Source organism: Hyperolius riggenbachi, chromosome 6, assembly GCF_040937935.1.
Source record: "Hyperolius riggenbachi isolate aHypRig1 chromosome 6, aHypRig1.pri, whole genome shotgun sequence".
Lineage (NCBI taxonomy): Eukaryota > Metazoa > Chordata > Amphibia > Anura > Hyperoliidae > Hyperolius > Hyperolius riggenbachi.
This window is the reverse complement of record NC_090651.1, coordinates 50881122-50893968: the sequence shown is the minus strand read 5'-3', so window position 1 is coordinate 50893968 and position 12847 is coordinate 50881122. Positions and strand designations below refer to the sequence as shown.

The following is a 12847-nucleotide window of genomic DNA, read 5'->3' as shown; positions in this document are numbered from 1 at the left end:
ACATTATATGACTTCCTATGTTAGGGTCACAATAGCTACATTTGCTGTGTTGGGGGGGATATTATCTGCACATGTGTCAGGGGCATAACATCTGCTCTGGTTAAATGGGAGACATGAGGGCTGCCCATGTTAATAGGCGCTGTCTACAATACCTAGGCTCAATGTTACGCTTTTCTACATCATTTCATGTATACTCCGGCCTCCCAGCAGTCTGAAGTATGTTGACCCGGCCCTTGACTGAAAAAGTTTGGGGACCCCTTCTCTACACAGTCTATTCTATTGGGCTGAACTCCCCATCAGATAAAAATCTTTGCAAGATGCTGTACACATTCAAAAGATCTTTTCCTGCAAAAGATCCGATCTTGCAAAATGCATTCATAGTCTATGATATCTGCAGATCTCATACACACTTTGTTTAACAGACATTCATCTGCATATCTGACAATCATCTGCAGATCTGAAGATCCATCCTGGTGGATCTGATCCGCAGATGAATGTCTGTTAAACAAGGTGTGTATGATGATCTGCAGATATCATAGACTATGAATGCATTTTGCAGGAACGGATCTTTTTCAGGAACTGAACTTTTGCAGATACTGATCTTTTGAATGTCTACAGCATCTTTGTGTGCAGCATCTTGCAAAGATTTCTGTCTGATAGGGAGTTCAGCTCCATAGAATAGACTGTGTAGGTATGGCTCTCATACTACATGGAATGGGGTAAAATTGGTCTGTGATCTTACCTTTTCCAAATACTTTTATCTCAAGTTTGTATGTAGCCTAAAGGCTCATACACACATCAGACCATAGTCTTTGGAAAATGAAAGATCACAGACCAATTTTACCCCCTTCCATGTAGTATGAGAGCCATACTCTACACAGTCTATTCTATGGAGCTGAACTCCCTATCAGACAGAAATCTTTGCGAAATGCTGCACACAAAGATGCTGTAGACATTCAAAAGATCAGTATCTGCAAAAGTTCAGTTCCTGAAAAAGATCCGTTCCTGCAAAATGCAATCATAGTCTATGAGATCTGCAGATGAATGTCAGTTAAACAAGGTGTGTATGATGATCTGCAGATCTCATAGACTATCATTGCAATTTGCGTAAAAAAGTGGGATCAGCGCATCACCAGGCCGCCACCGATTGGCCTCAACTCAGAGATGCGCTGAGCCCCCCCAGAGACTGCAAACGCACCTTGAACCAAACAGAAGCTCTGCATATACACCAAAAGCAAAAACTGTTAAGTGGGAGCAGCTGGCCGGAAATAAATTAAAACATAGTAAAGAGCTGAGCAGCGCTACTTAAAAACAGATGAATGCTTACCTGCAAAAGTGTGCAAGCCCCACTAATGGGATAAAATACACACTGAGCACACACATGACCTGTCTACCGCTTGGAGGATGTTGGTTTCCTCTAACAGCTTGCATGCAACTTGTTAGGTACTCGTCCCTCCCACTGTCGTAGAAGTCTTTCCTCCATGGGAGGGGACCTAACACTAACTAAATTATACCTATGCATATGCATAGCCTGGGCGCGCTACCAAGTAAAATTGAAAATTGCGTAAAAAAGTGGGATCAGCGCATCACCAGGCCGCCACCGATTCAAGGTGGTTCAAGGTGCGTTTGCAGTCTCTGGGGGGCTCAGCGCATCTCTGAGTTGAGGCCAATCGGTGGCGGCCTGGTGATGCGCTGATCCCACTTTTTTACGCAATTTTCAATTTTATCTGAAAATCCATCCTGGTGGATCTGATCTGCAGATGAATGTCTGTTAAACAAGGTGTGTATGAGGATATGCAGATATCATAGACTATGAATGCATTTTGCAGGAACGGATCTTTTGCAGGAACAGATCTTTTGTAGATACTGATCTTTTGAATGTCTACAGCATCTTTGTGTGCAGCATCTTGCAAAGATTTCTATCTGATGGGGAGTTCAGCTCCATAGAAAAGACTGTGTAGAGTATGGCTCTTATACTACATGGAAGGGGGTAAAATTGGTCTGTGATCTTTCATTTTCCAAAGACTATGGTCTGATGTGTGTATGTGGCCCTAAAGTGGAGCTGAACTCTTGCACAGGACAAAGGAAAACAGAGAGAAATGCACCCTGTATGTATTTAGAGAGTTTAGCCTGTCAAATTCCCCCTCAGTTGTGACTAATCACCATTGTAATTTGATCCCCAGCTGTGTCAGCTCAGGAATCTCCTTTGCCACGACATAGCAGCTAATTGTAAACACTGGATGTTAACCTGAAAGCAGGAAGTAGACACACTGCAGATTTATTGCAGGATTTGTATCCACTTTAACAAAACAAAAAAAGTTTTTTTCTGTAAAGGTTATTATGCTGTTGTGTATCTTTTAGAGCAGAGAGGAAATTCTGAGATCAGCTCTGCCTTAAGCTGCTTTATCATTTATTACCAACACTTCTGGTCAGGGCCGGCGCTACCATAGAGGCAAAGGGGGCAATTGCCCCAGGGCCCCAGAGCCTGTAGAGGCCCCCCATCCTGTACCTGCCTGCAGAAAACGAGGAAGAGAGGAACTCAGAGCACAGTGCTGCCTCGTGTCCTGCCTGGATTATGTAAGACTCCGCTGTGTGTAAACTCTGAATTTGTAAAAGAAAGAAGGGGAATAATGAGAACCCAGCAATGCTTTAGGGGATATATGATGGACACCTAATGATTTTGTGTGGCTGGGCAGGTGGTGGGATGGGCCCTGGGAGCCGGCTCTGGGCTGCAGGGGGGTGTTGCTAGGGCCCCCAAGTTACTTTTGCCTGGGGGCCCCATTGTAGCTAGAACCGGCCCTGCTTCTGGTCCGCGAGAAGAGTCTGTTAAAGAGATGATAAGAGCAAGATTAAAAAAAAAGCGTGATTATGTTTTTCTAGCCCTATATGTGGAAGACTTTCTTCCTGCAGTCGAGTCAGGAAAATATAATTGTGCAGCCCTAATAGCTTGGATAATTAATAGTCACACTATTAATTAGCAGCTGATCTAATCTTAGCTGTTATTGAGCCTCTGTAGTCAGAGATACAAAAGGAAGATGTTTATTTTAGAACTGTATCAAGATGAGCGCAGGAACATCACAGCTCTGGCCATGATATCAGAGCGGAGTGTTCCGGGATGGGCCGCTCCTCTCCATCTCTGCCACACGCATGTGCCGGTATGGGCCGCTCCTCTCCATCTCTGCCACACGCACAAAAAATGGATTAATTCCTCCTTTTGTTCTTCTCTCCTCTGCCTCATTTTTCCCGGACCGCTAAATGGCCCCATGCAAATTTTAATGCGGCTATTTTTAGTTGATGAACAATCCTGACAAAGTACTTCTGAAGTCAAAGGATTTCAGGTTATCCAGGTTCACTGGTGAGGCAGCTTCAGAGGGACTGCTTAAAGGATAAGTGAACTCATAAGTACATTAAAGCAGTCCCCGGTCGCATCCTGATCATTAATGCAATTAGCATATCAGGGGTTTTCATGTGATATATTTACATTTAACACAGTTGGGACCAGCATTGCTGCAGGGCTTGGCTATGTGGCTGTTATCTCTGCATTGCATTGTGGCTGGATAGTGTACAGGTATAGGGCTCTGCCTCTAATACAGGGGACTGGGTTTCAAAACTTGGTTTTTCCTGTTCAGTAAGCCAACACCTAATTGGTAAGGAGTCCTTGGTCAAGACTCGCTAACACAGCTGCTGCTTTCTGAGTGTGCCCTTGTGGCCGCAGCTCTGGTGCTTTGAGTCTGCTAGGAGAAAAGCACAATATAAATGTTACTTGTCTTGTTTTCAATAGTGGCTTCAATATTTCATCCCATGTCCATAACTTATCATTCTATTGAGATTCAACTCCCTCCCCCTCCCCCCCCCTCCAAAAGAAAAAACCAAGGACAGTAGGAAGTATGTTTCATTTGCCCAGAATATTTGAAGTGCTTCCATTCTAACATATTGATGCCAAGGACCCCGCAGCTCACACATTTGATCATTGAGTGACTGTGTGTCAAGTTTAGAAAAACTAGTTGGAGCCAATAACAACCAGCTTTTTTACATGAGAAAATGTAAACTGCAGCCATTCTTACACTGTTAATGGCAGTGTTCTCAAACTTGACACACTTGCTCACTTGGTGATTGGGATTTATATTCAGAAAAGTGGGTGGAGCCTACAACAGTTAGTCAAAATTAATCTATTGATTTTCAAGGGGAATATTTAAATTGCTGCCATTCTTACACTGCTAATAGCAGAGGCCTGGTACAACCTGGTACAGACGAGCATTGGGTGACTGGGGTTCAAATTCACTAAAGGGGCAGGGCCACAAACAGCCAATCAGATTTGTTTCATTTCAATGGGAAAAAAGTGGATTTAGCCAAAAACAACCAAATACATACCCAAGCAACACTGGGTCTTCAGCTACCGTAGTATCTCATATCACAATAGGCGAGGATTTCATTTGAACTTTTTTTTTTTACTTTGTTTTATACAAAACAGTTAATGATGCTTTGTTAACATGCTGTAGTGTTTCCTGCTATTTATGTTTTCTTTTTGTTTCTAGGTATACAAGAATTTCCTGATAACATAAAATGTTGTAAATGTTTAACAATAGTGGAAGCCAGCGTCAATCCCATATCAAAGTAAGTGCTTTATGCCACATTAACAGGCAGATGGATGTTTTGCTGCTAACCTATGTATTACATAAGGCATAGGGGGCGTGGCCAAAGATTACAAGATGTTTAATTTTTGGAATCTCTTTTCTCAAAAGGTTTTTTCCTTTTGTTTTAAAGAGGCACCATAGTGAAAATAACATAATTAATAAAAATGCTTAGCTTTTTTACAAGATTCATTTATATATTATGTAGTCATTGTTTGCCCATTGTAAATTCTTTCCTCTCCCTGATTTACATTCTGACGTTTCACTGGTGGCGACATCTTTAGCTGTGTCAGGTGATCTCTGAAGGATACCAGAAGTAGGAGAAATGGGTGGAGCAGGCATGTACTGGGAGCTTTCCTGATGCTCGCCGTTCCCCCCGTTCTCCTCTCTGCCCCTCTGATCCTACCTAAATGCCCCCCCTGCAGCCTCTCCGGGGTCCCTGTAGTCTGGTATTAGTACGCAGGTGCTGGCCTGGCTGTGCCTGTCCTACAGCATGCATCTGCGGCATGGAGCGTTCTGCGCATGCGCATGATGTAGACGTGATGTCATGCGCAAAGTGCTCCCGGCCATAAGCATGCATTGTATGATGCCCACAGCCAGGCCAGCGCTTACACCCTAAAGCCAGACTCCAGTGACCCGGAAGAGGCTGCCGGGGGGGCATTTTGGTAGGATCAGAGGGGCAGAGAAGAGAACGGGGGTAGTGAACGGAATAAGAACAGCTGTCAGTACATGCCTGCTCCACCCATTTCTCCTACTTCATTCGGCTCTGGTATCCTTTAAGCCAGTAGAAAATATACCGGTACTTGGTCTCCCAGAATTACCATTCATTACCATAAAAGTGGGTATCCTAAATTATTTACTGCATTCTGCTATATGTCACTACAGTGCCCTTCTAAAGTGAACCAAGCAACATTTTAGGCACCCAGGGCATCTCATTAGCACATGGATAATTCATGCCAACAATATGTCTTATTATTAAAATAAACTTACATTTTACTTTGTATTTTACATACAAAGATTAGCAATTAAGTTTTATTAGCCTACTTCAGCAGGCCTGCCTGTCCCTACCCAGCAGCAGAGATTTCAGGAAGCTAATTGTTTTATTGTAGTCATTACCATGAAGTAAACAATACCTTTTCATCAACAGAGGGGGTTGGGTAATTAGGAAGGTTTCTAGAGTGAATGTGTCAAGATTGCATCTCTGACTGTGAGACTGTGAGAAGGGGAGGGGAGGACACGGCAGCTTCTTTGCCATGAGAAATTCCAGTGAGAGAAAGGGTGCTTAGTTCCCTTTAAGAAACAAACTGTATTATCAAATAGAGATAGTGGCCTGTAGCCAGACACTAAAGCTACATACCCTCACTGATCTGAACTTGGCTGTGGCAGACAATAACGACCTGCATGGCAGGGAAACGGGCATCGGACCAGCGTGTGTACAGCGGCCGCACCACGATCACTAAAGATCCAGCATAACGGATCTTAAGCAACGCCGCGCCCAAGCACAGGACAAATGCTTTGTGCTCCTCCCTCCCCCAACTGCCAGAAACCACTCCGTTACGCATCCTGCGAAGCCTCCGGAGCTTTGGGGTACTGTGGATTTTGGAAACTATGGATCTATTGAAAATCTAACAAACTGCAGCGTTTCACTGCTTAAAGAAGTGTAGCAGTTTAGTTCTTTAATCTACTGTTGCTCCTCCACCTTTCCCGATTGATCGAGTTTTTCCATTCAGAGTAAAATGAGCTATAAATTACTTTTCTCCTATGTTGCTGTCACTTACAGTAGGTAGTAGAAATCTGACAGGTATTGGACTAGCCCATTTCCTCATTGGAGATTCTCTGTGTTTTCTTTCTTTTCAAAAGCACTTGTTGAATGGCGGTTGCTCTGTCCAACTGCCAAACAGTGTGCAGGGAGCAGGGAGGCTGGGCAGCATCTTTGTATAAATCCTTTTTCAGGGAGTGTCTTTATAAGAATTTAAAAAAGGTCATGTTGAGAATCCCCCATGAAGAAATGGACTAGTCGAAAACCTGTCGGTCTGTCAGATTTCTACTACCTACTGTGTCCGCAACACAGGAAAAAAGTAATTTATGGCTCATTTTACGCTGGAAGAAACATACTTCTTACTTGTATGTGTTTAGATGTATTTTAAATTTACAATGTTTTGCCATAGTGGTCCTTCAATCATCACTTGTAAGAAGACCTGTTTTCTCCTTTAAATCATCACTTCAAGACCTGTAAGAAGACCTGTTTTCCTTTTCCTTGATCCGCCACACTACAGAACTACAAGTTCCAGCATGCACTGCTAGCCTTTCTCACCTGCAGTTTTGCAGAAAACTGAGTTTTTTTCACGTGTCTTATGAATCTGATCCAATCCAAAACCAATTTATTGTCCTTGAGACAGGCTGTTTATGAAGCCGAGTCCCGTGTTAACCTTGCAGATAAGTGGCGGATCCTTAATGCATGCTATTTATATCCAGCTCGGAATGACAGGGTAATGTGAACGAGATTGATGCTGCTATTGGAAGGTGCGAGCCGTCCCTCTCCTCCTCTAGATAAGATCCAGGCTTGTTTATACCATCAGGGATCCTTCCTTCTATTTATAGCGCCTGAGATGCTCACATCTGTTCTGTCCAAGCCACCTTGTTTCCTTACTTAATTACATGTGTGGCCGTGTTTAGAAGGGTGACATGGAATGAACCTCGTAATTACTTTGGGCATTATATACCAATAGTACAGTGTTTCCCTAAGTGACGGCCGCACACAGAGCACTGCTGGGGTGCAGCCCAGCTTCTGGGGGTCGCACAGCAGGGTCTGGCATCTGATAAGAGATCTGGAGGGAACAGTTGCAGACAAGGAGAAAGAGACAAAGTGGAAGCAATGGTAATAGTGTGCCCGACACTTTCTTTGCACACAGTCAGAGAATTTTATCTGTAGCCGCATCCTGTTACCATTCTCTGTTCAGGTGCTCAATCATATCACCTGTATTATACAGTAGTTGACTGCCAAGTCTGTCTCCATAAGATAAGGCAAGCAAGATAGTTTTGTGTCAGCTGAAATCACTGCAATTTATACTGTATATTTTAATACTTAGAAATGCAGCTACGTAGTTACTTAAAGGACAACTGAAGTAAGAGGGATATGGAGGCTGACCTATTTTTTTTTACTTTTAAGCAATACCAGTTGCCTGGCAGTCCAGCTGATCCTTTGCCTCTAATAATTTTAGCCATAGACCCTGAACAAGCATGCAGCAGTTCAGGTGTTTCTGGCATTAATTGTCAGATCTGACAAGAGTGGCTGCATGCTTGTTTCTGGTGTGATTCAGATATCGCTGCAGCCAAATAGATCAGCAGGGCTACCAGGCAACTGGTATTGTGTTAAAAGGAAATAAATATGGCAGCCTCCATTTTCTTCTTACTTGAGATGTTTTTTGTAACGATTGGGTGAAGCAACTCAGACGTCTCATTATTGTGTGTATATATATGCACAAGAAAAAGGATTGACTCTTGGGTGCATGTGAGGTAGAAAAAATTATAAGTACTTTATTACAAACACTAAATAGTAATGGTAAAAAGCATTTGAATCATCAAAATACACATACAATAACATATACCATAAACATTTTAAAAAAAGGAGGCAAGAAAAGTGCTGTGCAACATGAAGAATATGAATGGAACAAGGGGCTGCAGTCCCCAGACTCCACAGGACTAAATGGCCCAAACAAGCCTGTGTTAACAGACTTGTTGAGACCTACTTCAATATAGTGTCTGGACCTGATGGCAGGTATACATATGTTAGATGATGCAATTCAAACAGCCCAGCAGGCTAAAGACTCTTTTTTGAGCTGAACACAAGGCTCCCGAACTAGGCAGTTCATAAATGATTCCCACTCGCAGAATCTTCAAAAGTAGCCAGCCAGAAGCCAATGGAAATTAGTTTAGTGCAGCATGTTGAAGCCAGCCAGGGCCGGCCCAAAATTTTCTGACGTTGGTGGGGGGGGGGGGGGGGCGCTTTGGGGGGCCGCCGAGCTGGAGGGGTAGCTGGCAGGACGGGGATATTGGGCCTAGCGGCGGGGAGGGGGTCGTACCCCCCCTCCCTCGCCTGGGTCCCCCGAACTGCGCTCCCCTCCAGCCTTACATAGAAGAAGCAGCCGCTATTTGTAAGACGCACGGGCGGGGAGGACTCACCTTCTCCCAGCGTGCGCTCCACTGACATCACTTCCTGCAGCGTTGCAGGAAGTGACGTCAGTGGAGCGCACGTGCCTCTTACAAATAGCGGCTGCTTCTATGTAAGGCTGGAGGGGAGCGGAGGACGGGGGACCCAGGCGAGGGAGGAAGGGGGTCCGACCCCCCCTCCCCGCCGCTAGGCCCAATACCCCCGTCCTGCCAGCTACCCCTCCAGCTCGGCGGCCGGCTCCCCGCACGGACGGGCGGATGCCGCCCCTGGAAATTTGCCGCCTGAGGCAAAAGTTTCACCCCGCCTCATGAGCGGGCCGGCCCTGAAGCCAGCAGTGAATTAGCATTATTGCCCAGCAGGCTAATGACTCTTCTAAGCTGAACACAAGGCTCCCAAACTAGACAGTTCATAAATGATTCCCACTCACAGAATCTTCAAAAGTAGCAAGCCAAAAGCCAATGTAAATTAGTTAGTGCAGCATGTTGGAGCCGGCAATAGATTAGCATGATAGCATAGTGGGCAGAAGCAAGTTTGTTATTGAGCCAGCATCTTATAACGCTTAAGCATAGTTCATGACCTCAGTACAGACGATTGATATTGCCAGACATATGTTACCCGTCCTGGAATCTTGAAATGAAGTCAGGTCATATGGTCTGAAGCGATCACACCAAAGCGTAAAAGGGCACATAGAAGTCCATCCTCTGCACAGCAAAATCAAGCCTCCATGTAGGGGGGAGGCCTATAGCTCGACATGTTTCGCTGCTATAAACAAAGCAGCCTCATCAGGAGCAAGCAAACCCCAAGAAAAGATAGCAGATACTGAATGGTGAGAAACTCACCCTTAAATTCATAGGAGCTCCGTGAAAGTCCGCCTCCCAATACACCGCCGCTGGATCACACCCACTTCCGTAATGCACGTCTTCCGTGCTCAGCCATTGGCTGACGCTCGGTGACAGTGCTGTGCGTGCCACCGCCAGAAAGGAATCCAGGCGTGCGCTCCACGCTGTGCGCACGTCTCTAGACCGTCCCAGGGGCGGCATTCAGCACATTGAAGGAAGCAGGGATCAATGTGCGGCGGTAGGGGGCGGAATCCGGAAAAAGTATATACGTAATGTGACATCAATTGAATATGCATATAAACCCGACCATTATTGTGTGATCTGCAGAATCACCAATAATGCAGACTCTATACCTGATTATGTGGTGATCTGCAGTATTACCAATAATACAAGGATAGATGACTGGACACGGTAGTGTAGTGTTTTGGTGCAACAGTACAAAAGGATAGACAGACCTTACCAGATGAGCTGGAAGGTCTATCCATAACAGACTGAGAAGTAAGACCTGAACTCACCAGAGGAACTGGTGGAGTCAAACTGAAGTAGCAGTATAGATTTAACTAGACCTTACCAGAGGAACTGGCAAGGTACTATCTGCAAGAGTGACAGTAAAGTTTGGTTAGACCTTACCAGAGGAGCTGGTAAGGTACTATCTGCAAAAGTGACTGTATAGTTTGGCTAGACCTTACCAGAGGAGCTGGCAAGGTACTATCAGTCACAGTAACAGTGTAGCTTTAACTTAACCGCACCAGAGGAGCTGGTGGGTACAATCCGAAGAGCACCTCACCAGTGGCAAGGCCCACTGGTGAGTAGAGAGGTCAGACAGGCAAGGTCCGGCAACTGAGAGGCAGATACAGTACAGAATCTTAAGGCAGAAGAGTAGTGAGTAATCAGGCAGAGGTTCAGCAACAGAGTCAGATAGGCAGAAGTAAAGAATCGATAAGCAAATGCAAGGTCAGAGTATAGCCAGAATCATACACAGGTAAACAACAATATATATATAACATTGTGTGAAATCCCTGGTTTCCTCCCAGATCAAAGCACACTGGATACTAGTCTAAGGTCTGAGCGCTTACACGAACGTATTCGCAACAGCAGACAGGTTGCGAATGACCAGTGAAGGCTTAAGAAGCGGAGGAGAGCTCACGGCCGCGCCCATCACCTAATCAGCCAATCCGAGCGGTGTGAGTCACCTCTGACGTCAGCCGACTGGCAGGTCAGCTGACGAGCCTTCTACCAGCATAAAGGTCCTGTGTCCGCGCGCGCGAGACAGTGACCCTATGAGCAAGAGACAGTGCCGTCCCCGGCATGTAGACGCCGGCGGAACGGAAGCGGCCTGAGAACAGGGAACAACGGCGGCTGCGGGTACACTCTGCGTGTCCGCAGCCGCCATACTTGCGGATGTTACATTTTTAAAGCAAACCCGGTAAGTAGAGGGAAGCATCTGCATAATCTTTCCCTGACCCACCTTTACCCCACCCTCTTCTTTACCTCACCGCCTCCACCTGCGTATGAGTGCAGCCACATTACAGAGATGCAGGTACGACCCTCTCCTTCATAGTAACATGGAGCTGCCCCTGCACGGAGGAAAAGGCATGCATGGGCAGCTCTCTGCTACTGTGCAGGTATGGGCCGTACTTGCGCCTGCGCAGTGCGGCTACACTCATATGTGGACATTGTGGTTACATGAACATATTCAACAAGCCTTTCCAGAGGCCTGTATCGGGAAGGCACATAAAATTTGGGCACCCAGTAATCCAAATAGTAAAATATCAGTATTTAAAACCGATATTTTACTATGGCTAAACCTAACCCTACTCTCACTAGAAACCCTCCCCCCTGACGCCAACCCCTAGCCCCCCCCACAAACTACCTACGCCTTGCCCTAAACACCACCTCCACACTCAAACGACCTACCTGACACCTAACCCTGATGCCCTAACCCTAACCCACCCCCCGGACGAACTACCTAATTGACGCCTAACCCCCACTCCCGCAAAACTACCTGCCTGCTGCATAATCCTAACTCTCCCCCCCCCCCCCAAACTACCTACCTGATGCCTAAGCCTAACCCCCCCCTCCCTCCCAACCTGAACCCCCACCTCCAATCGCCACCCTCACGAACCACAAGGAAAAAAAGCATTATTTCTCGGGCACCACCATAGCACCGGCTATTTATAGGGCGCCACAGGCACCCACATTACCCTTCAATGCCGATATTTCAATGGAGCACCTATGATGGCGCCCAAACTTCTAGCGCTAGAAGGCGCCCAAATTACCTGCTTCATTTCCGGAGGCTGTCCAGAGGCTTCCCACCACTGAGGTAAGTATTCAATTTTCTTTCTCTTTTTTGCTTCAGGTACCCTTTAGACTGCAAGGAGGGTGTTTATGGGCAGTTTATACTCTTGACAGGCTGCCGTTGCCATGGTTTCAGAGGAATGTGATTTGATCGTACTGCTAGTGTTGAAATTTCTTGTCTGGCTGCGGAATCGAAATAAACATCATTTATCATAACATTAAACTACAAGAAGACTTGTCCATCTCCAATCTATGTTTATGTCCATTTTTATAACCAAAGTAAGATTTCCCTTTAATTAATGAGCTGCCCTCTAGCAGTTTGCGAATAGTATCTTTCATCTGCAAGCACAGCTTCCTGGGTCAGTGGAAACCTATAAAACATCATAATTAAACAACAGCAGTATTTGTTTCAATTTTGTGTTAAACCAGCTTTATTGACAAGAACAATATGGAGAAAGAGAATATCACCCTGTGATTTATACTGCTGCGTCTCTTCTTCTCTTTTCAGGCTACCGGATGGCTTTACGCAGCTCCTTAATCTCACTCAGCTGTACCTTAATGATGCCTTTCTTGAGTTTCTTCCAGCTAATTTTGGAAGGTGAGCCAAAAGTGAAACTTAAATTATTGCCGTTGTGGCTTTATTATTTAATAGATACTCTGCACTTGTGGGCCATGTCTATTTATAACTCTCCTTCATTGTCCCATCTCTCCTTCCTTTCCTTTATGGGCGGTTCCATGTTCCCGGCGTCTTAGGTCTTTATAATTATAGACATGGGGCTCGATTCACAAAGCAGTGCTAACCCAGTTAGCACGCCTAAAAGACTTTAGGCATGATAACCATTGCACCACGCTGGTGAAAAGCCAGTTTAGGCGTGATAAGTTTAGGCGTGATAAGTTTAGGTGTGATA

The 12847-nt window shown here is 45.4% G+C and overlaps 1 protein-coding gene across 16 annotated transcripts in view; it reads left to right on the top strand.

Annotated features, from left to right (window-relative positions):
- Window positions 1-12847, top strand: part of LRRC7 (leucine rich repeat containing 7) — a 503433-nt gene that overhangs the window by 272046 nt on the left and 218540 nt on the right. For all 16 annotated transcript variants that reach the window (XR_011021947.1, XR_011021946.1, XM_068239239.1 and 13 more), the window contains 2 exons: window positions 4536-4614; window positions 12448-12537. Coding sequence is in view for 14 of the 16 variants with exons in the window: in XM_068239239.1 (XP_068095340.1) it covers window positions 4536-4614; window positions 12448-12537 (169 nt within the window). In the remaining 2 variants the exon portion in view is untranslated. The remainder of the gene's footprint in view (window positions 1-4535; window positions 4615-12447; window positions 12538-12847) is intronic.